Source organism: Chlamydotis macqueenii, chromosome 3, assembly GCF_036417535.1.
Source record: "Chlamydotis macqueenii isolate bChlMac1 chromosome 3, bChlMac1.mat, whole genome shotgun sequence".
NCBI classification, from domain to species: Eukaryota; Metazoa; Chordata; class Aves; order Otidiformes; family Otididae; genus Chlamydotis; species Chlamydotis macqueenii.
Genome location: NC_141558.1, coordinates 93268576 through 93292396, shown reverse-complemented (window position 1 = coordinate 93292396; position 23821 = coordinate 93268576). Strand labels below are relative to the sequence as shown.

General features: G+C 37.7%; 1 protein-coding gene across 2 annotated transcripts; it reads left to right on the top strand.

Annotated features, from left to right (window-relative positions):
• Positions 1-7614: 7614 nt before the first annotated feature.
• Positions 7615-23599, top strand: EXO1 (exonuclease 1). 2 transcript variants are annotated; one of them, XM_086745016.1, is made up of 13 exons: positions 7615-7775; positions 9857-9976; positions 10802-10925; positions 11406-11543; positions 11763-11975; positions 13825-14012; positions 14806-14902; positions 15549-15765; positions 16758-17007; positions 18042-18522; positions 19019-19120; positions 21297-21490; positions 23411-23599. In XM_086745016.1, exons 1-13 carry the CDS (start codon positions 7615-7617, stop codon positions 23550-23552), a joined length of 2427 nt encoding a protein of 808 aa, XP_086601142.1. In that variant the 3' UTR covers positions 23553-23599. The 2 variants fall into 2 exon arrangements, with proteins under 2 accessions (XP_086601142.1, XP_010121948.2); XM_010123646.2 differs by having other exon boundaries at positions 16752-17007.
• The last annotated feature ends 222 nt before the right edge of the window (positions 23600-23821 follow it).

Below are 23821 nucleotides of genomic sequence, written 5' to 3'. Positions count from 1 at the left end.
CACGTGGTGAATTTTGAAAAAAAGAAGCCAAAATGCCACTAAACCCAGATCTACTTTGTCTTGCGACAAAGGCTCATTAACTTCAGTGGGATTCAGTTGGAACTTGTTGGGATTTAACCTAGAAATAGGTTAGACTGAGATGGCTGAAGCAGTGACTGCCTCAGGCATTTGCTTTTCTATCTTCCTGGAAATTGTTGTTCTCTGAAGGCGAACAAGGTGGCTGGTGAATCAGCTGCTAGTTAACAACAAGAACTAAACCAGATGTGTTACATACACCTTAGCACTCTGGTAGGTAGACTGGCTACAGAATAACTGTGGTGATCCATACTATTGATCTGGAGCTTCCATGGCTTGTTTCATTCTGTTACAGTCTTCTCTGGCATAATTTATGATCCCTGTTTAGACTACTTTAGCTTTGATAAACTACACGTTTTAGTAAGAAAGGAAGAACACACTTGGTGTGCGCTGTCAGATAAATACAGCTAATAAAGCTGAGCTTCACAAAGACTTTCAACAACTGACAGCAATTAACACTTAAGTGCAAGATAGGAATATGTGATTATTCCACAACTTCTTTTCTTGTCACCACCTATATCTTATTTCCTAAACAGTGAAAACCATTAGGTAAAGCATAACATCACAGTGCCATTGGAATCTGCTCAGGCTAATGCTCCACCTTAAAAAAACCTGTTACCTGGACATGAGAATATCATTCTCTTAATTCAGGCTATGTAACAGTCAATTACTAAGCAAGTGGAAGGGTGCGGTTGGATTTAATCAGAGGTTGCAGCTGTAGACAGAAGGTACCACTGGAGGGAAAAATGCACTTACATAAAAGGCAAGTAGGGGCAGGAGAAAAGTAGTTCTGTTGGCAACAGAGTTACTGAAGCCTCATTTCCTGCCCCCTCCCTCAATCTTCCTGATTTCCAAATGAGGGAGACCATTTCCTTTAGTAAGGGAAAGACAGACAACAATCTACTTCCAAAAAGAAGGTTTTGGGGGTCTAGGTATACTCCCTGCCCACATGTCAACTTTGTATCTAGAGGAGATGAGAGAGTGTCCCAGGCCCACCCCTTTCTGTAGCTTTCATGCAAAGGAAAGCCTGCACTGATAGTGATTTGTAAACCGTGATCTACATGTCCACCTGATCAGTGCAGCAAGACCGTAGGGCACTCCACGGCGTGGACCAAAGGCTAAGCTCTGTATGCTGCTGTAGGGTCTCTCTCCTTTCTGCCTTTTCGTGAACTAGACAGAGTATCTTCAAGACTTCTAGCCCTTTGTCAAATGACATGAAAATAACTCTACGGCTTAAACATTTATTGCAAGTACACATTCAGGCAAGAGGCATAAGCATGTAAGTTTTCTTTCCTTTGAAGAACAGGCTGAAAAAAGGCAAGTCCCAAACGCATTATCTTTGAAGAAACAAGTGGAGAGTGAAGTAGAGTGTACCCCCAGCCAGGAGAGCCAGCTGTGACCCCCTCAATGTCCCTGCCCCCCTTCTTCTGTTCCCTTCTGTACAGGGGCTGGAACCTGCAAACAGCATTTACAGTTAAACAGAATTTGTTGAGAAGTAAGATACTGCTCACATAAATGGTGCTCTTGGCCTCGCCTGACTGAAGCAGAGGGCAGCTGTGATTTTAACTAGATAACCAGGTTTGTAATGACTTTACTAACATTACTGACACAATATTTTCCTGATAAATGAGGAGCTTTTAAAAACATTTCCTCTGCTACTAAATATAGTTTTAACAATATCTTCCCCTAGAGTTCTCTCAACTGTATACGAGCATGTACATGAGTTTGCTTGTGCTATTAAGGCCTAGCTTCTTAGCTACGCTAAAAAAGATGTGATAATATGCTGGCCATTAATGGAAGTTTCAATAAAAGGCAGCTAAAGGGTGCATTAAATGCCATACTGCTACATATCAGAGAGAAATTAAATTTATTTTCTAACAAATTGATTAAATGGTGCAGCTAACTGCCAGCCAGACTTTCTGAAATAAAAGTGATCAAATTCTTAAGCAGTGAAGACAATATAGTAGCAATAATAAGGAATTCACTGAGATTTTGGAAAAACTAGTAGAAACCTGACACATGATCTACTAATGTCACCACAGATGATGCTCTGACTGTGAGCTTCAGCAAAGTGCCAGTTTTCATTCTGAATATTTTAATTTACCCCGTGAAAACAACTCCAGCAGTTTCCAGCAAGTTTACTAAAGTTTACTAAAAATCTGTAAGATGTCCTTGTCTATTGTGTCCTCACTAGTGCATAGTGAGGACACAATTAATTTTGCTTCACCTTGGCTGTGTAAAGATTAATCGTCTACATCAGACCTAGTGATCACATTTCCTCTCTACAGTCAGTGTTGAGAAAGAAGTGGTTTTACAGGTACCTCATCGCATTTATCTTGGGCACTTATCTTAAATTTCCATTAGGGGTTAACAGAGCTATATTCTGTATAGCTCGTCTTTTTTATTACGCGATACAAACCAATTTTAAAGGAAACAAAATGTTTCTGCTACACTTTTTATTTCCAGGTCTATGGTATATATATGGATATATACCTGAAACGTATTCTGCCATGTTTGAAATGTAAACTGCCCAAGGAAATGAAAAGCATACAACAGGGATTTGGCATAGTAATTTCTAGTCTTAGCAAATTCTCCAGATATACAAGCTACTTGTAAAAGGAAAGGACTGTACGTATTACAAGTCTTGTAACTAACCACAATGTGGTGCTACCACCTGGTACCTATGGGAAAGAAAACTGCAATACTACAGTATTCTTTAAAGGAATAACTCACCAAAGTGTTATCATCTGACTACTTCCAAGAGACACTGTTGAGCTTACAGATCAGCATCTTTAGCCAGTTTAAGTCAAGATAGCTCTGCTGAAACCAACAAAGCCTTTGGCTCACTGTATAAAACTTTTATTGTTTTACAGAAGTTATGAGATGTAATGAAGGTGAGTCATAGATAATCAGGCTGAAGACATTTCTAACAGACTGAATGTTAAAGCATCTCATGCTAACCCTTCAGCTCCAAGGTATCCACCGTTTCAGAGTAAGGAATCAAAGAGGAAAATCTGAGCTGGGCAAAAATTCTGTAGCTCTGGCTTCCTTCAACACAAGTTCTCTGACTCCAGTGCTTCTGACTCTGGGGTTCACCTTATTTTTAATGTAATCTACAGAAAATAGACAAAAGTAGATTTAATTGAATTGCACATGACATTTTGAATGATATGGATATATTATATTGTCTACCCTGATTATCGTTCTTCCCATGAACACAGCAGTTTGAGGGAAAAAGAAATGTCAGAATTAATATAAGAACATGTTCTTAAGAGAAGTTATCCTAATCCAAACAGAATTCTAATTGCAATTGAATTTAAAACTTCTGGAGCATGTCAAATACGGATAGAATCATGGAGTGAAAAAAGAATCAGTAAAGAGGAATTTAATCAATATTTTCAGCTTTAAAACGTCGTGTGCTGTCACCATAGCCAAATTATTTCTAGGCATTTCTCAGTGCACACACAATATTTTTAAGAAGTTATAATTCAGATGTGCTCTTTTTAAAATGCATTCCATTTAAGCCTTCCTGTCCACTGTCTGGAAACATTGCTTTTCTCCCCTGCTGACTGAGTCACCCCTGTAACACAGTCAAAATATCAAAAGAACTATAGAGACTTCAAAACAGCAAGCAGAAAAATACTGTTACCTGCTAGATATCAGCCTAGATATATTTCTCATTGCAAATTTTGTTTTAATTTAAGCAAGCATACGTCTGTCTTAACTAACAAGAAAAAGCAGCTTTATTATGTATTTCAAACTCAAAACTTGTCCATTGTTGAACATTTTACTCCAGATGGTCTATTTTTCACTTGTAACTTGAAAACTTTGCAGTGGAACTGCAGTACTAACATCTCAGATGGCTTGTGTCGTGGCTAATGTGACTGGCGCTGGCCCTGATGTGGGAAATGTGTGCTCTGACCAGCCCATTGCGAGAGGGCTGTTTTCTTCCTTTCCACGTCTGGCCGGGCCTTCTGGAGTGAGAGTAGGATCTCATCAGGACAATTCAGACACATCACACAAGGATGAGCCCATCTGAGAGTTCCTACCTATGTAGGAAACAGAGTGCGGGGAGGGGAGGGGGAAAGCAAGCTCTTCAAGGTACTCTAAAGTTAATTTATGCTATTGCATTTATACCAGTTATTGCATTTATGCCATATTTATTTATTTATGGCTTTTATGCTACTCTGTGAGGCCTGGACGGACATGTACAATCATGCTGCTCAGGAATGAAAAACTTTATACATAGAAATAAGTAATTTCCTATTTGTAATTACAAACATACCAGATATTCAAACTCTGTGAAATTTCAAGCAATGCACTACATTTGATTCCACTTCATCTCTATCACTTTTCCTCCGTTCCAAGACAGTATCATGATTTCTCAGACTCTTCACAGAGACAGATATGTCCCCTAATTAGGATTCAATCCCGAGTGTCACAGATTTCCACTAAGAGCAGCTTAATAAAATAGTTCAGCAACATGCTTTCTTTTTTAATTTCAGCAAATAAGCAAATAAAAACACCTACCCCAGTGCAGTGGTAATTTTTATTCTAGAGTGTTGGCAAGACTGCATCCAGCTCTGGAGTCCCCAACATAAGAAGGACATGGACCAGTTGGAGTGAGTCCAGAGGAGGCCACAAAGATGATCAGAGGGCTGGAGCACCTCTCCTGTGAGGACAGGCTGAGAGAGTTGGGGCTGTTCAGCCTGAAGAAGAGGAGGCTCTGGGGAGACCTTATAGCAGCCTTCCAGTACTTAAAAGGGGCTTATAAGAAAGATGAGGAGAAACTCTTCAGCAGGGCCTGCTGTCATAGGATAAGGGGTAATGGTTTTAAAACAGAGGGAGGTAGATTCAGACTTGGTATAAGGAAAAAGTGTTTTACAATGAGGGTGGTGAACCACTGGCACAGGTTGCCTAGAGACGTGGTTGATGACCCATCCCTGGAAATATTCAAGGCCAGGTTGAACAAGGCTCTGAGAAACCTGATCTGGTTGGGGATGTCCCTGCTCCTTGCAGGGGTGTTGGACTAGATGACCTTTAAAGGCCTCTTCCAACCCTAACTGGTCTATGATTCTACGATTCTAAGACTTCTGCTCCAGTGATCTCATTAGTTGCAGCTGGAAACATGCATACACATGTATCTGTTCCAGTCTTATCTGAGTACTAGCTCAACAAATGAAGCAGACATGCATGTTTTTACGAGTGCAGAGGAAGTTTACATAATTCAGTATTGCATGCATAGTCTCTCTTTTTTTTCTAATTCTCTCCTCAATCTTTACTGAGTTTCCAGACAGCATTTATTCTCTTTAGCAACATATGAAGACATATTTCCTGAGGATAAGAAACATCAGGAGTAAGATCAATCTGAGACTGTTCTAGGTTCCAGAATGTGTGTTGCCAGTAGGGTGAAATTAAGTTTGGCACTGTGGAGTCCCTTGTCGTCCTAGTCTGTGGTATGTGCAGACCTCAGGTTGGCTATCAAATTGTGGTTTACTGTGTTTAATGCGCCAAATAGGCAGAATGAGATAGTGCAACAGATGGTTAAATAGGAACTCAATCTCATGCATGAGATGTCCCAAAACATTAAGTAGATCTGTGAAATAAAAATGTTATTTGTATGCCTTTGACTACTCTACTAAAACTCCCTTATGCACCACTTCAAATTTCAGTATCTGATATGGACCTTTGGGGGTTTTTAAAATGAAAGCAGTTACAGTAGTATGTAAATATAGATTTAAAATTCTAGCTTTGACCATTTGTTCTTACATTAACCCCAGGGTTTCTCTGCTAGAACGTCTGTTCCTCACCTCTTCTTTGCAGTCAGTGACCTGCTTCCACTCTCTTCCTCCCCACTCACCAGGTTAGCTACAGCGCTCAGTCCTTTGTCCTGTCAAAATTTTGTGATGCCTTTTGATTCCAGTACACTTAAACTTTATCATTTTTATGTTCATTGTTGTTACCCATGTGCTGTCTTCAACTGCATGCCATGGATCTGGAGCAATCACTGTGAAGAATATTGTCAGAAATTGTTCAGTATGACTGTCATCTCAAACTGACTCATTCGAAATAGAGGTTACAGCAACAGTACAAACTGATGGTTACTGTGGTTAAGTTCTTTATTCATACCTTTACTCAGATCAGTAACTTTTACTTACTGGTGTTTAGCTTCTTACGTATAAATATTGTAAGAAGCAACAGTAACAAATATATTTGTGAGTGAGAAACTGTGTGGTGATCCGGGCCAAACCACCACAATATTCTTACTCCTATGGTGGCTTCTCTGCCGGTTTTGCTGTTTTATTTTTAGCCGATAACTATCTGAAAAACTTTTCTATATACCAGAGTACAGATGTGACCAGACAGCAAGGATAAAAAGAAAGAACTGAAAAAAAAATAGTAAATACTATGATGACATAAACTTTCCAGGATGTTGACCGCATCACCAACACGAAGCTTTCAAACACACATGTGTTAGTCCCAAGGTAAGGAAGCAATGTTTTTCCATTTTTCTGCACTTTACTGAGAGTAGAACTGAACGTGGCACACGACATGCTGACTCAATGCTACAGCACTGAATCCATTTCAGTGTATTAAATGTATTTTAACGTGGTTTTTTTTGCAGATGCTTGAAGTAGCTGCATTTCCTTTCCCGGCAGCAAATGTCAGGGTTCACCCTCTGGCGTCACGCTCCCGCCGAACCGCTTTGCCCAGCATTTCTGGCTGTCCTACAGGCGCTCTGTCCTTAACTCCTTACCCTTCAACCTTCACCCTCGGTTCCAAATTAAAAAGAAGGTTCCGGGAAGCCCCCGGTACGCAACCCGAGAGCGATCCCGAAAGAACTGACCTCTCAGAGATTGTCTAGCCGGTGACACACACACGGCCTCCCGGCCGCCATCAAAATGACGCACCCCAGACCCGAAAGGCCCCGCCCAGCGGGGGGCATGCTGGGACTTGTAGTTTTCCCTTCGGGGGCGGGGCCAACGCCCTGAGCGCGCGCTGCTTGAAAGCCCCGGGCGGCTGCCGCGCGCCACGGCCGAGCGGAGCGGAGCGCATACAGAGCGGGGACCGGCACCGGCCGGCGCGTGGGCCTCACTCTCCCCCTCCTCCCACAACGAGGTACTGGCGCGCGCCGATCGTGTCCCCCCCGCCAGGCCCCCACCACCCTCCGTCTCTCTCACCCCCTTCCCGGGCAGCAGCGGCCCGCGCTGAGGCAGAGGCGGCGGCGGCGGCGCCATCAGGGAGGCGGCCCCGAGGCGGCAGAGCTGCTGTCGGCCCTCTGGCCCCCGCACAGGTACGGTCCCCGGTATCGGTACGCGCGTGCCGTCCGGCGGCGGGCTGTGCCCCTCCGGCCCCTGAGCCCCTGGCCGAAACGGGACGGGGAGGGAGGGGGACCGCGCCCGGCGCCCCTTGTGCCTCCTCCCTACCCCGCTGTCTGTTGGGGAGTCCGCGGGGTGTCCCCCCCCACGTCTCTCCCCCCAGCCCCGCTGCCTGCGGGCTCACGATTTTCATTTTCCCGGCTGCAGTGTAAGCAGCATCATGGGCATCCAGGGCCTGCTCCAGTTTATCAAGGAGGCGGCTGAGCCTACCCACGTGAAGAAATACAAAGGGCAGGCCGTAGCTGTGGACACCTACTGCTGGCTGCACAAGGGCGCGTACGCTTGTGCCGAAAAGCTGGCCCGAGGGGAGCCGACAGATCTGTAAGTCTTCGTTACGCTGCAATCTCGACCCTCTTACAGGCTGAAGTTCTCTTAGCTTGACGTTTCTTGAGCCAAAGCCTAAGCTATTAAAGCAGCTTCCCTTCTTACTGTCACTTCTGAATTCTCACTCCCAGTTGTGTTTTTTGGAGATGTTGGCTATAAGTAGCTTTTCAACTGTGCAAGATGAACATTGAAGTATGTATCAGGGGAGAAAATGCTAAAATATTTCCTATTAAAATACCAACGGTTAAGTGAGTTAGGTTTTTTCCAGCATGTCTTGCTCTCAATTATAATCTAATCTCTCTGACGAGATTGTGTCTATGACATTTGTGTGTTTCAACTTCAGTATTATTTTTGGGAGCCTGTTGGTATGAAGTGCTTGTCTGTAAATACTACTGTGATGAAGGTTGTAATGATACTGAGGAATTCTGATAAATGTTTTGTGCTCTAAATAAGATGTACGGTTCTTTTGTTTAACAGTATATTTTTAGTAAGAGTAGGTTTTCTAATGTAACATGGATTTCGACTTATGCAGTTATATTTCTAAGGAAGGAAAAAAACAGGAACTGTAGTCGTATTTAAAGTTGAGCTTTAGAGCTTAGGTCAGACTTGCATAAGTTCTTGCCCATCTCTGGAAAACTGGATTGAGCTCTTGTTTTATATTGAAAATAGCTTTAAATGAAGATGAATCTTTATCTTTTAAGAAATAAAACTAGTCGTCTGGATAAAGCTTCACTTATGAAATTTCAATCAAATGTTTGTTTAGATACAAGAAGGAGTTGGTGGTTTGCAAATGGGTTGGAATCTTTAACTTCTGCTTCTGTTGATACAAAGAACTGTAGAGTTTCATCCAACCCTCCTACCAGCCTTTGAACGTAGCAGGGATCCCTCAGAGCCCTGAGAATAGGATACACTTCCATTGAGAAAGAAATTAACTAACGGGAGAAACATTAGTAGTCACAGGAAACTTTGGAATGATTGAATTTAACTACACGGATATTTTATGACCAAATCTTGTTTCCATGTACATATGATTGCTGATCTTAGACTGGCCTTTTAACTATAAGACAGCCCTTTCACACTTAAAATTCATCTGAATTGAGGTATTTTACAGTTACATGTGTTCTCTCCTGTCTTTCAAAAATCATAGTTGTTCTTCGGTTTATATTTTGTAGCTCTAAATCTGGACTCTCCAGTGCTCTTATGCTTAGATTCTAACTGGTCCTGTGTCCCACTTTCCCTCCTCTCCCTGCCCCCTGCTGGAAAGATTGCTCTTGCTGTTTTAAACGGTGTGTTTTTTTTCCTTTTCTTTAACGCAAACATTTTTTTTTTTTTCCATTCAGTGTCATGTACAGAAGCTGTTAGATTTTAGTTATGTGTTGCTGCTGAAATAATCTGTAGAAATAAGAGATAAAGAGATCAGAGGTCTGAGGGATTATATAAAATCTGGAATTTCCCTCAAATATTTTGCTAACGAATGGGCTCGGAAGGCGGTGGAGGATTGCCTCCTGGTTCATACACAATCTCTCTGTTAGTACAGTTTGGAGAAGTCTCCTGTCTCTTGGAGTATTTTCAGTACTGTGGATGTCTGTCCATAGTATGTATCCTAACTCTACAAAAGTGCATTTAGTCTGCCTTTCACAAGGCTTGGGGTAAAGATAATGTACTTTGCTCATGTGCCTCCTGTTTTCCTGGCCATTATGAATTGAGTTGCTGAAACTAAAAAGGTGATTCATGTTTTAACTTGTAAAGTTTTTGTCAGTGTTGAATCCTGGTGTAGCAAAACCAAACTGATTTGTACTCTAGTTCTTATTTCATTTTTTGTAGGAGTAAGGAACAGTCAGTCCAGTTCTGAGTTGGGAGATAGAACATGTCACTTGTTAAAAAAAAAAAAAAAAAAAGGCAGCATTTAAATGTTCTTACTCTTTTTGTCATTCTGAGGAATTACATGGCCCATTAAGATCCTTGAACAACAGTTAGTCCTTAACTTACATTTCTCCTTTCCTGCAAACAGAAAATATGCAATAGACTTGTGCTTCACAACAAACTTCATTTTTCTTTTCTTACTTTTGTTGATACAGTTATGTAGCTTTCTGTATGAAACTTGTTGATATGCTTCTCTCATTTGGGATTAAACCAATTTTGGTATTTGATGGATGCACCTTACCTTCTAAGAAGGAAGTGGAAAAGGCCCGACGAGAGTAAGTACTACACTGTATTGATTTGCAAACAAAGCACTGCAATTAATTTTCAAAGTTGAAAAACTTCAAATGTCAGCTAGGTAGTAATCTCTGGTAAACATTCCACAGTGCAGTGTTATTTCATCTAATTTACATTTAAAAATCATATAAACCTCTTCTTAGAAGTTTTCTTCCAAAAATAGAAATGCACTTCATAAATGAAAGCGCTTTTCTAGAGGAAGGAAGTAAACCTCTGAGCATTAGTTCCTGTAGTGTATTAGAAGCTTTCAGTTTGTCCAGAGATTGTGAGGGTCTGTAAAAACATTTCACAATATAATTGTATCTAAAATTAATACCTTCCTCATATTTCTCTACAAGTAATGAGGTAAACTTGTTTCACGTTTGGATTCAGGTCCCTGTGTAATGGAACTTCTCACTGAAGCAGTGAGAATTCACTAGTGGTTTTTATTTATAAATTCTCATGGGACACGTGCTTCCTTCAGCACGGAGCGAACAATTTGCGATATAGGAAATTAAGTAAATTATGCTTTCTGTCCCCTAAACCAATAAGTATTTGATGTCAGACACTTCCAAATTCCATTAAATCTATTTTACTGCAACGTTAGAGTGGGTGCACCTCTTCTTTTACACTGCTGATTTCGGTTTCTGAGTTGTCACTGTTTTCCAAGAAAACATTATAAATTTCGATATGCCAATTTAAGCATCCTTGTCAATACAATGACTTGCAGTAATTCTTGTGTTTCCTCTCTTTTAGTCCTTTCTGCTACCTGTTCTTTTAAGTGAAAATTAATCTGAAATTGGTGGATGTTTTTGTTTATCTTTCAGGAAGCGTCAAGCCAATCTTCTAAAGGGGAAACAATTGTTGCAGGAAGGGAAACTGTCAGAAGCTAGGGAATGTTTTGGGCGCAGCGTAAATATTACCCATGTTATGGCTCATGAAGTTATTAAAGTAAGTTGTCAATGCTGTTGATACCGACAGTTTTAAAAAAACCAACAAAAATCTGAACTAAAACAACAAAAAAAAACCCAACGAAAACAACTATGCAGTAGGTAGCGTGTCTTTTTATGTCTTTTCTGCTTTTGTACGGGTACATCACTACCTCTTCTATGTGGATAAGACGGATATTCCTCCCTGCTTAGCCTCTAATTGTCCTGCGTACATTGGATTGTGTTAGGCATTGTTAACAAAATTTAACTTCTCTTCAGATTTATTATGCCCAGTTGTATAAATAAAGAGGATGTGTCAACTGGAGTACATTCCTTGTTGATACTATAAACTGACTTGGATAGCACCTACAATTTTACTTTTGCTGTACGAAAAAATAATGATTTGACTTTTTGGAGGTAGGAGTTCTTATGCTTTCAGATGTCTTAAGATAATTGCTGAAAATTGGTGCAAATTACTTGTATGCTTCTTGTTTATATACAGGCTGCAAGAGTCCGGGGAATTGATTGTCTTGTTGCTCCTTATGAAGCTGATGCTCAGTTGGCTTATCTTAATAAGATTGGCATGGTCCAAGCTATAATTACAGAAGATTCAGATCTTTTAGCTTTTGGATGTAAAAAGGTATGGAAGAAAATATTAATAGCCTTTACCTCTCACTGATGTCTTAAAAGCAGATTTCAAAGTTGCCAGATGTGTTTCGTGTATGGATTTACTCTTCTTCAATAAATGGGGGAAATAGAAGAGATGAGAGTAGCACTCAGCCTACGTTGTTTCCATCAAGTGCAACGAACTAGCTTATATGGGTGAAAATTACTGTTCTCACTTCCTCTTAATTTCCAGGTGTTTCTGAAAATTGACAAGTTTGGAAATGGACTAGAAATAGATCAAGCTCGACTAGGAAACTGCAAGCAGCTTGGAAATATATTTACAGAAGAGAAATTCCGCTACATGTGTATTCTTTCTGGTTGTGACTACCTCTCATCAATTCATGGAATTGGGTTAGCTAAAGCATGCAAGTTACTAAAATTAGCCAACAATCCAGATATTATAAAGGTAAACTTGGTTTTGCTTTTTGTGTTGTGGTTTTTTTTTTTTTTTGGAAGCCTATATCTATATACATGAAATTAACATTGAATGGAAAATATATGAGGGGTTCTTGCCTGCCTCTGTTTTGAGGGGAATGCTAAAAGAAGTATTTTTTTACCTGTGCTTTGGAAAGATGCTGAGCTAAACTTACTGAAGTGTTGAAGTTATTATATATCTAATGAAATACACCAATGTAAACTTAAAGAATTGTTTTAATCCTTCAAGGGCCTATTCTATTTTAGGAGAGACTTAATTTTTTGTCATATTCTGCATTTTTATTCTGCTCCCTTACTCCCCACATTACCTGCTCTTTCTTCTGTTTTAGCAGATTAGTTATTAGAACTGCTAATTGAGCTCTTACTTTTGTATAAGTACAGTTTTGTCTATGTGGAGAAGGAGCAGGGATTGTGCATCCTATTTGATTCCTGGTTTTGCATTTAATTACGTACATAAGAATATAGACATTTATATATTAAAAATAGTATGGAAAAAAATAATATAGTGCAAAACAAAAAATAAGGTAGGATTTTTTTCTTACCCAGTGTATGAAATGAAAACAAATCTAGTATTAGGAAATACAGAGCCTAAGCAAGTGGAAATAACTTCTATGTACATAGTAAGGGAGAAAAGAGTCTCTAAGAGCTGATAAGAAAAATACCTTACACAGGCGTCCTGGAGGCAAGTAAATCTAATCCAGAAAAGCATTTAAATATGCAGTCTAATTAACTTACTGTGTGATCTTCTTTCTTAAGTAACTTGTATGCTTCAGTGTTTTTTCTCTCACAGTCTGTATGTAGAGAGAGATTTTAGTTTTAAATTCTTCTGTATTACATAAAGTAGCCACTAAAGCAACTGGTTTGGTTGGCTTTTGTGGAAGTAAAAAAGGAACTTTTGAACTTTTCCCATACAAATCAAGATTTCCTTGAAGTTAATGTTTGGGTTTTTTTTTTTTTTTGAGTAAAATGTCAAGATTTAATCACTTGAAAAACTTTTCACTTAGTAATTTGTCATGTGATTCATTGTTCCTGTTTTCTAGTAGTTTTGGAAAGACATGAGTGAGTCAAAAGATATGAAGCAGTCCAACAGTGCCAGTTCCAACTCTTATTTCTTAATGAGTAAATTGGCCTGTATTTAGGATGCATGGCCAAACTACAGCTGATGTTTTATTTAGAGCAGAGGAGAGATTCTTGCTTCTGGCACTGTGACATACATGATCTTACAAAGAACATTGTCTGCCTTCTGTGAAACTGAAAAATGTAGAGGTCAATGAATTAATAGGAACTTTTTTGAGTGATGTAGTAACAATATATAGGAGGAGCTACCAGATCAATCTGTAGTCTTTTGTGATGAGTAATGGGAGAGAGTGGGGAAGAAATCTGGTCAGTTTTGCTTTTTCATACCCTAAGGTTTATGAATGTGTTCGTGTTATATTGCATTAAATAACATTATATTATATGTGCTGATGTGTTATGGTGCTTATGTGTCCTGGTAATATGAATTACAGAATTTGATATGCCTTAACAAATACACCTTAAGGAGATGCTTCTTATTTATATTCATATTTTATATTTATTTATTGGACAAGAAGTCTTCATAAACAGTTGGATTGTGTTATTTATGTGATTGTAAACAGCTTGAGAGTAGGAAAATAATGTACAAAACGTTTTTTCCTCTGCTCTGTTTAAGTTGAATCTGCTTGTTACAACAGATTCTATGTTTAATGAAAAGCGAAGATACTTAGTAATTGGCATATATTGAACCTTTTGTGTAACTTGTTTAAATGAAACAGTTGAGAAACTTTTTTTTTTTTTGACAGGTTATTAAGAAAATGGGGCAGTACTTGAAGATGAATATAACAGTACCAGAAGAATATATACAGGGTTTTACACGAGCCAATAATACGTTCCTTTATCAGTTAGTTTTTGATCCTGTCAACAGAAAATTAGTTCCTCTGAATGCATATGGGGATGATATTGATCCAGAAACACTAATTTATGCAGGACGGTATCCTTTGTGTTGATACGGCAGGGTGGGGAAATCGGAGTGGGCGTTGCATCTCTGCTATTGACTGGAGCCTGGCGTTTCTGCAATCTTAAGTTTTGTTTGTTTTTTCTTTTGCTCTGATTTTAATTAATAAAAAAAGGCCAGGGGATAACTGGGTGACCTATCATTGACATGTCATTTTAGGCAGAAATTACTGAGTTTTTTTTCTTTTTAGAAAACAACTCATTAAACACAGGTTGTATTTAAACTGTTTGAGTTTCTTTACAACTGTCTTTAATTTGTGTGTCTGTTAAGTGTGTTAGAATCTCTGCCAGTTGAATTCTTGCTGTCTGTGTTCAAGTTATTCTCTAATCTAAGCTTTCTCTGTTTTACCAGATATCTCTTCCTGTAGAAGAAGTAGCATTTTGCCACATTTGAGCATCATGAAATTTCAGCATGGAAGATTAGGGAAATGCAGAAAGAGAGGCCACTGTTGAAGTAGTTATAGCTTCATATGTTCTTCGAGCCAGGTAGTCTCTGGTGTTTTCGGAAATTAGGAAGGAGAAAAATGCTAACTTTCCTGGTGATCATTGTGGGTTTTCCTTTTGACTTTCACGATTTGCCAAGCACTGTAGACCTATTACAGTTGCTGTTGCATCATATTGGTCCATGAGTAATAGTATTAATGCTTTTGGTTAATATTCTAACAATGTTTTTGGCATAAAAATAGGAAACAGCTAGTCTAACTTTCATGCTATGGTTCTTGAAATTTAATGTAATATTCAGATATTTTCCTTTAATATAATCGGGACAGACATTTTGGTGATGGTACTGCTTTTCAAATTGCCATTGGCAACATTGATGTCAATACAATGGAACAAATTGATGACTATAACCCTGACACTGCACAGGTAACATCTTTATTCTGAAGTTGTATACTAAGTTTTTGACATGGGTCTGAACATTTATTGAAAAACATGATTAAATTTTATCCACCACTGACTTGGTAGTGAAAGCTGTTCTACTATTACAGAAACAGTATGCTTCCACAAACACATTTCTCATTCCCTGTACAGGTAAAATGTTACTTTTCAAGGCATTTTACTTCAATGTTTGTTTTATTTTCACACTCTTTTGGTATGTGCTTAGTGATATTGACAAAAGCAACTGATTTAAAGAGAAAATTCTCAGAGTTTTGGAGTGTATATTTCCTCCAAGTATGTAGCTCTGAGGAAAATATTTTCTCAAATTAGCCTTTTTTAATAGAAATAAAATTTAAACTTTTAATCTTGTCTGAGATGAGTAGTTGGCCACTTGTGCCATACGTGAATGAAGAAGGTCATGGCAGCCCAAAAGGAAAATAACTTGTATTGAAAGCATGAGAAATGTGGGAACAAAAAGAAAATGTTTGTGTAGAGTATGTCAGGAGCTAGTGTGCAAATGTCAAAATGTCCTTATATGTTAAATCAGGAACTTGTATGTAGAAGGCAAAATAATAAACCTATGTCTGTTTTTTTTTTTTTTTTTGGTGGTGGTGTTTTTTTTGTTGTTGTTTAGCCTGTGCAGCAGAGAAGTCGAAGCTGGAATGACAGGCATGCTAATCATGTAAATAGCATTTGGAGCAGAGACTACAAGCTTCGTCCTAATACAGATACTGTTCCTCAGAAAATGCATTTACCAGAGAAACCAACAACCAGAGGCATGGAGAAGATAATTAGTGTTAAAGGCCTAAAACTTGCGGGCAAAGAGCTCTTGGGAAAAAGGCCAAGGAGTGGTATGTTGTTATTAAAATAAGTACATAAATAACAGTAGAAGGTTGTGGGGAAAGGAAGGATTTTCTTTGGCTTGACGGCATGAGATTTTAGAGGTCCAACTCTTTATTGTCTGTATTCTGTTTTCAACAAACTGCAACTAATGAGCCATAATACTAAAGCCTATGTAATGATCAAGGGTGGCAGCAAACTTTCAGTAGCACTTGAGTTTAACTTTTTCTTCAGTTTCTTATTAAACTCTGTTGTTTTCAATTTTGTCTCTTTTAAAAATCAACTGTTCTATTTTTACGTATTTTTTTTGTTTTAATTTCCATCTTATAATGGCATGTAAAGAAATGAAAACAGCCTGTTTTTCACGGAATTGATATTTGACCACTCAGAAAATGTAAAGAACACGTTCTGTACTTTTCTAACACTGTGCTGTCTGTATCCCCTGTATGGGTATTCTTTACTCCAACTTTCTCTAGTAAATCTGTGCTATCTTGTCTTCTACACCACCTAAGTTATATGTGCTAAAATAAACTGTGGCCATACTTTGTTCCCATTGTGCTTTATCTGATATGGTAAGTATTTTTCTCTTCCTCTACTTTTTTGCCTTTATTTCTGATTATATCTTCCTACTCTCTGGTTTATAAAAATTTGTAGTTAGTTTCAGTTTTAGTTTAGCAACCTGCCTTTAATTAAAACTGAGTTTTGCTTTCACAGTGTGTTTTTTTTTTTAAAAAAAAAACAAACAACCCAAACAACATCGTGTTTCATTTCAGCTATTCTGCTTTCACTCCGTCTGCTTTTCCATAGAAAGTAACTTTTAAGAATATATACTAGAAAACAACTGTGTTAAAGACTCCTGAACTGCAATGGCAAGAATGTTCCTACCAGACCTTACTAATACTTTTAAGTGTGTGAAAATAAATGTGTAATCTTCAGTTCTCTCATAAGTGGTTAACTCTAGAACATTCTTCTACACTGATGTTTAAATTGTCTTTAGATTTAGAAGACATCTCAGACGGAGACCTGCTGAACCAATATTCATTTTCAAAAGCAAAAAAATTCAAGAAGGAGAGTGATGATGATGCTCGAGTACAAAAGAGCGTCTCAGCAATACAAAGCCTGGATTCTTCAGGGAATTCTGTCACTCAAGAAAGCTGTAACTCCCTGCCTAGAGTTAGAAATAAATTTGCTTCCTTTTTACAAAGGAAAAACAAAGAAAAGGATGCTGTAATTGTTCCAGGAACAAGAAGCAGGTATGCTTGCATCACATGTTTTAATAAGTAGCAAAATACTATTCACTGTCTCACTTGCTGATATAACCTGAATACTGAAAATAAGAAAAATACTGCCTTGGATTTTATGCAACGATATTAATGCACCTGTAGTCCTGAGCTGAGATGGAAAACACATTGTGCTAGGCATGCGATCTATGTGTGAGATTGATAAGTAATGTCAATTTTTTACTGCAGAAACAAAGACTGTGGGACTATTCAGTATAGTCTAGCCTATGGGTATCAAAATTAGTTGGGATTTGGCCATATTTCTTTTCCAGATAAAGGTCATATGACATCACTCTTTTAAGTAGCTGCTTTGTGCCAAATACGTAAGCAGTTGCTCATCTATTAACTTATATTGACAGGGGTTTTTGCTTGGTTCAATAAAGCCAAACATGGTCATGCTGTATGACAAATACCTATTCTTATCCCATCCCATTCAGTTGATGCTCCTGATCTCTGCACCAGCACTTTGAGAACAGAGATTTTGGGTTTGTTAGGTTTTTTTTAATTGGCTGGGTTTTTTGGTTGCATTTGGCCACATTTTCTTGAACTGATTTTACAAAGCGTTACCACAACTAAGTCTCTTTTGTAATTTTTATCTTAAAGAATTTGAATATTTTTGAGAAGTGCCTTTTTACAGAATAGTCAATACTAATATTCTTTAGCTTTATCACACATCTTCCTGAGCTGAGAGTATATCCTTAAATTTTGTAGAATTCCTAAATGCTTCTCCTTTCAGTTTAAGAACTTATATCATTCATTAACTGAAACACTAATGTTTACAGATTTTCTTTTTTTTTTTTTGGTTCCCCCTTTTTTTTTTTACTGTTTTCTGTTATATACCTCCCTGAGGGTCTAAGACTTTGCCCATTGTCAAAATAATCAGTGTCTGCAACTGCACTTCAAAAATAAAATTCATGGATAAAGGACAACTATTGGATTTTGGAGATGAAATACTTATTTGCAGTAACTTTCTTCTCCCTTGCCTTCACCTTTTTTTACTTTTTTAGGTTTTTCTGCAATGATGCAATCATGTTTGGTGATACAGCAAAGAAGGATGACAGTAATCTAACTCAAGATGCTGAGCAGGATTGCCAGAAACAAGAAGTAAAACATGTAGCAGAAGATGTTTCTCAGTTTTCAGAAACTGGAAAATCGACAAGGACTATCTTTACACCTCCTGGAGAAACACAGAAAAGTTGCTTCCGGTGGTTTAGCAGCTTTGTAAATAATTCTGGAAATCCTGATCTGTCTCATACTGTATTTTCACAGCAGTTTCACCAACAGAGACGCAACTGTGTGGTATCCCAGGAAGACCAGATTAATGAGGCACAAACGGACACTGGGGCAGTGTGTGGGGAATCAGAGGAGGAATCCTCCCCCTTAACAGAACTGGAACAGTCATCACAGTCTCAAAGGTCTTGTGAACCATCAGAATGCAATTTGGAGTCTTCAGAAATACCAGAAGTGTCTAACAGTTCAGATGCGGAAGTAAGAAAACTAGAAGTTGTTTCAGTATTTGCTATTACTTGAAATTATATAAAAAAAATATCGGCAAAGTCTACTTTTTCAGATAATACCCTGCAGATTATGTAGCTTGTGCTAACAAAACTTGTCAATGCTTAATACAGTTGTGTAGAGTGGGTTGACCTACTAGCTTAAATCAAGTCTGTTGTCTGGTTTTATTTTATTTTCAATCTTTCCACTGAGGTCATTACAGTGGGTCATAAAAAAACCTGGTAGGTTAGCATTTGTTAGTCCCTGAAGAAGTCCTTTCAGAAAGCTTATATATGTCACCATAGTGTTGCTTGCTGAAAATAAGCTCAGGTTTTTATAAGTTCTTAGAATTGAGCATTGTATTCACATATACATACCTTTATAAGGTATAAAAATATATGTTGTAAAAAAAAAAAAACAAACAAAAAACAAACCAAACCAACAAAAAACCCCTCCTTTTGAAACTAAATTAATTTTCTTCTTGATGAAGGAATCTGACTCCAATTCAAAACTGGCTGATGATAAATGTACTCTGTCTCCGGTATTTTCTGCTGTTCAAACTGACAGAAAAAATACAAATATAAAGACTAAGGTAAGAATTCTTTTAGTTTTATTATGAGTTCTGCTGAACACTGAAAATTTATGCTGTCTACTAGTTCATTCTAGAACTCTTGATGAAAGAATCATAAGCAATGCACATGCAGCAAGAGAAAAGTATATTATTCTTGCTCATCTGTCAGAGCTTAGATGAACTATAACCAGGCCACCTATGACTGATATCACAGTTACAACTTCTTTAAGGATTTTAAACACTTTGTTATAAAATAAGAAGCCAAGCTAAGCCAAAAAACACTTGTTTTCTTCAGGCATGCTAAATACACAGATTTTATGATGCAAATTGTAGTTGTGTTCATAATCCAGATATAGTCACAAGGTGCAACCTTATTACATTGCTTGCCCCAGTAGACCTGCTAGTTTAGCAGTCTTCTTCCTCTTTGACAAGAAAAAGCTTGTTTAAATTTCAAAATCTGGAAAGGTTTTAGTCAACCTTTCTTGTTTTAATTGCTTTTGGTAAAAGCTTTGTTGGGCAGTATTGAATCAATATGGAAAGGACAGTTTGTTTTCCTTCAGAGCTTGCATTTCAGTTGTTTTTCCTGTTGGTTGGGCACACATAATTTGACTTTGGTTTCTTAGATGTCGAAGTATAAAACTATGTACCTTGTCTTTCTGATCTTTCAAAGAGCTTTACCCATTTGTCTAGTTTACAAAACTTCTAAGACCTTAACAGCTAAAAGTGCTCTGACTCTTTAAGTGTTGTCGTTAGAGTTGGCCAAAAGATTCATAAGTCAAAAGATGCTATCATCCTTTCATATACACCCCTACTAACTTCTTTCTCAGACATACTAAAATCACAAGCTTCTCTGCCAAGCAAGAATATTGTGTGTGTTTTGTGTAACTGTGACATCTTGTGGTAAATGTTAGTAACTTCAGTGTTAAACTGGAATTTGCATCTGTTTTCTGGAACACTGGATTACAAAAACTGATGATTTTTCATTAGATTAACATTTCGCCCGTTTCTCCTCAACAAGACTGAGCAATGAAATGAGATCATCCTGGAATTCAGAATTGTATTACTTCGTTTTTAAGAATGTATTTAATATGTTTTGCTTAAGGTTTTGCTCACCTTAAAGGAATATTGGGAGAATGAATATACCAGATGTTGGGGAATACAAAGTATGGAAGTACTGAGGTCATATAAGCATCATATATAAACCAATTTTCAGGATGCTTGGAGCTCTTTGGATAATGAGAATCTGCTGAAAATCTGTGAGCGCAGTAGGGTTAGTTTAAATCAAGTGACTAGTAGGAGGCTTTTCCCCCACTTATTTCCTTGGCCATGCATTCCCTCTGCTTCCTTTATGTGCTAGTAATAATGCTTACAATGAGTTGGACCAGTAAACTGATCTGGCTGAAAACTAACTTGACAACAACAACCAAAAGGCCAATCATATTGAAACTCGCGCCCACCCAGACTCTTGGGCTTATGTGAGTCAGCACCAGTGAAACCATTGGAACAAGTAGCCATAATTGAAGAGGGGAGAGGTAGAGATAAGGAGCACTACTTTTTTTTGCAGTAAGCAGTCCTAAGGGAAAACTGAGACAGTGTAAATCAAGGGAAATCTCTGCTAGTGCTAAGTACAATAAAAGATACCAAAGGGAATAACGAGTTCTAGATTTAGGGAAGAAGCAGTCAATCACTTAAAACAGAAATTATTCTGATTTTGGTAAGCTGACTAAAGTAGCTGATCTGTAGAGAAATTTAATAGTTGAGGGAGGCAATCTGGGGAAACTGTCAACCCTTATGATAGTTCCAACCCAAAATGTGAAGTGCCTCGCTAGTCAATTCTAGTATCAAAACTAATAGATGCCTTGTCCTAACAGATGCCTGTAAGACAGTGAGCTCTTTAGGACCAGGTCTTAATAGACTTTAAAAACTGCATTCAAAAGAAATGTGTATTTAGAATACAAAGACCTATGGAAGTTGGTTTGCCAGTTCTTATAGCTGCATTATGTCTAATATGTTTGAGATACCACTTTTTAGATTATAGAAGCAATATAAATAGACCTTATTGTGGCAAGGTAGATTGCATTGTCTCAACACAATGTAAAACACTTTTTAAAAGTTTATTATAACCTCTGCAGCATAGTATCACTTGCTTACAGGTTGTCATTTTAACCATTTGTGTTGTAACATTGAAACCTCACAGGTTCCTGGTTTACATAAATCCAGTTGTATAGGATCACGTATTGTAACAAAGATCAAGCCATTGATACCGGCTAAAGTAAGCGGATTAAGCAGGAGACTGTCACCTGTGCAGAAGAGAAATCACTGTGATGCTGAGAATAAGCTAGGGCTGCAAGCCACCGTTAGTGAACTCCGGAAAAACTTCCAATTTAAAAGGTGAGTTGCTTTAATCCTTTACATAGCACCTTGTATACTTTTTCCCCCAAAGAAACAATTTTCAAAGCAGACTGTACATGTTTCCTCCACACAAATCAATAAAGATAATAGCTTAAGATAAAGATTTTCTACATAAATTTTTTAATTTCCTAAGCTTGATGTAACAATGAAGCATGCTTGTGGTAAATATGCTATTCTCATTACTTTTTTTTTCTAACCAGGAGAAACTTTTAGTGGAAATTCACTTATTGAAGTAGCGCATTTGGTTTAACATAATTTGTATAAAAATGATTAGCATTCTTTGACATCAAATACCAAGACGTATTTCTTAGTCTAAATGCAAAAGCTAAATAAAAGTTGCCAAACTTAAATAGAAATAATCTTATATTCAATTAACTTTGTGCCTCTCGCATTTTGAGACGGCTGAATTGTCAGAACTATTCTGCTTTCAAGATGATGGGGAATTGATAGAATTTTTGTTTTCTGAAGTCTCTGGTTACGAGAGACATTTTTGCACATTATAAAATGCTATTGTTTTCTCCTGTGCAGATTACTTGCTAACTTGAAGTTTCTGCAAGTATCTTTTAAGGTTTGAGCTTGAGAGGCAATGATTACTTAAAACAAAATGAAAAAAAAAAAACCCCAAAACAAAAAAACCAAAACAAAACAAAAAAAAAAAACACAAAAAAAAACCCACCCCAAAAGGTGTAGGTACTCTAAATTGTACTATTTCTGTTGGCTCAGATAGAAACTCCTGGTGAAAAAGTTTTCCCAGCTCCAAGTAGCAATCTCAGCTTAATCAGTCTTAAGCAATCTCAGTCTTAATCAGATAAAATTATTATTCTCATTAACCTGAAACCAAATGTGAGTAGGACAAAAGTATTCTCTTTGCACTGAGTAGTAAATGTGAGACTGGTGAGCACGTGTTAAGTCAAATGAATATATTTTAGTAAGTTTGGGCCTTGTGGTAGGCTATTACAAACATGTAACTGATTTCTGTTTAAAAAAATGTTACAAACAGTGTTAACATTTTTAGAAACCTTACTTTCTATTATCCTCTTGGTGTGGGTTAAGAATGACAGTGTGAAAAAGGAAGTGAAAGTGTTTGTGTATGTATTGCTTGACCTCTAACTGGGAATATCTGACCAGGATTGTTCACAGAGATAGATCAAAGTATTTTCATTTATCAGAATACTGGCACATAGAATGGAGATGACACTCCATTCCTTTTCTCTGCTGATGGTTGCAAGTCTTGCTCCCAATATCTGCATTTTATCCATCCAGTTTTGGTAACTTCTGGAGATATATATTTTTGCATATATTTCTTCTATGTAAATAAAGTACTTGTTTACTAGCTTTTAGGGGATTCTTCCCTTAATTTATTTCACAAAAAGATTTTCCTTACTGCCAGGACTTACTCAGCTCTGAGTATTGTTTTGTTTTTTTTTTTTTTTTCAGATTTTAAAATATTTGAACTAGCCTTCTGTCTTAAAAATTATATTGGCTGATGGTGAATAAATCATGTGGGACACTAATCTATTCTGTCCTCATGTCTAGACTCATGGTGTATGTATCAAACTACAGTTATTCAAGAGACTTAAATGTTAAGGCAGCATGAACAACCCAGAGTAGGATGGGGTAACTACAGTCTTTCAGATATAAAGCTAACAGCTATGGTTCTGTCACAGGCTAGGTGGAACAACTGAAATCACTTACAGTGAAGTTGTTCAGTTGTAGTGAAGTTGAGACTAAAACTTTCCATCACAAATTTTTATTTTGGGATTATTCATAGATGAGTGAGTGGTTAGGTGAGGGATCTTGCTTTGTTTTAACTTGTGTGCTCTTACAGGCTTGTGGTTAGAAGCATACACTATCATAACATTCTTGGGTTTCATTTTGTCTTTTTTTTTTTTTGTGCAGAGAGTATGAAAAGCTTCCTTCTTGTAAAAAGTCAGATCCATTGTCTCCAATCAAAGATAATATACAGCTCACTCCAGAAACAGAAGAAGAAATCTTTAATCATCTGGAACATAGTCATGTTCAGAGAGCTATATTCCAATGAACTGTATGCTGTGCACAATAGCTTGCATTTTTAACCACTGTCAAAATTTACCTGAATATTTCATCAAAACAGAAAAGACGCTTTGAAAGCCACCTACGTATTTTAGTCTGACTAGTGATTTGTCCTCTTTTTTTATAAGAGTGTGAATTGAAAGGTACAGTTCTATACTGACTGGAATAAAATTCTTCACATGCCTGTGTTCTCTTACTCAAAGTCCCATGCTAAACTTCTGTTCAAACCTTTTTCGGCTGCCACTGATCATTTTATAT

Bases quoted from the DNA above. Each gene is read 5' to 3' on its own strand.
- EXO1 (XM_010123646.2), top strand. From the start codon at position 7,615: ATGGGCATCCAGGGCCTGCTCCAGTTTATCAAGGAGGCGGCTGAGCCT. The intron at 11,544-11,762 runs GTATGGAAGAAA...CTTAATTTCCAG, and splicing joins TAGCTTTTGGATGTAAAAAG to GTGTTTCTGAAAATTGACAA. The intron at 11,976-13,824 runs GTAAACTTGGTT...TTTTTTTGACAG, and splicing joins ACAATCCAGATATTATAAAG to GTTATTAAGAAAATGGGGCA.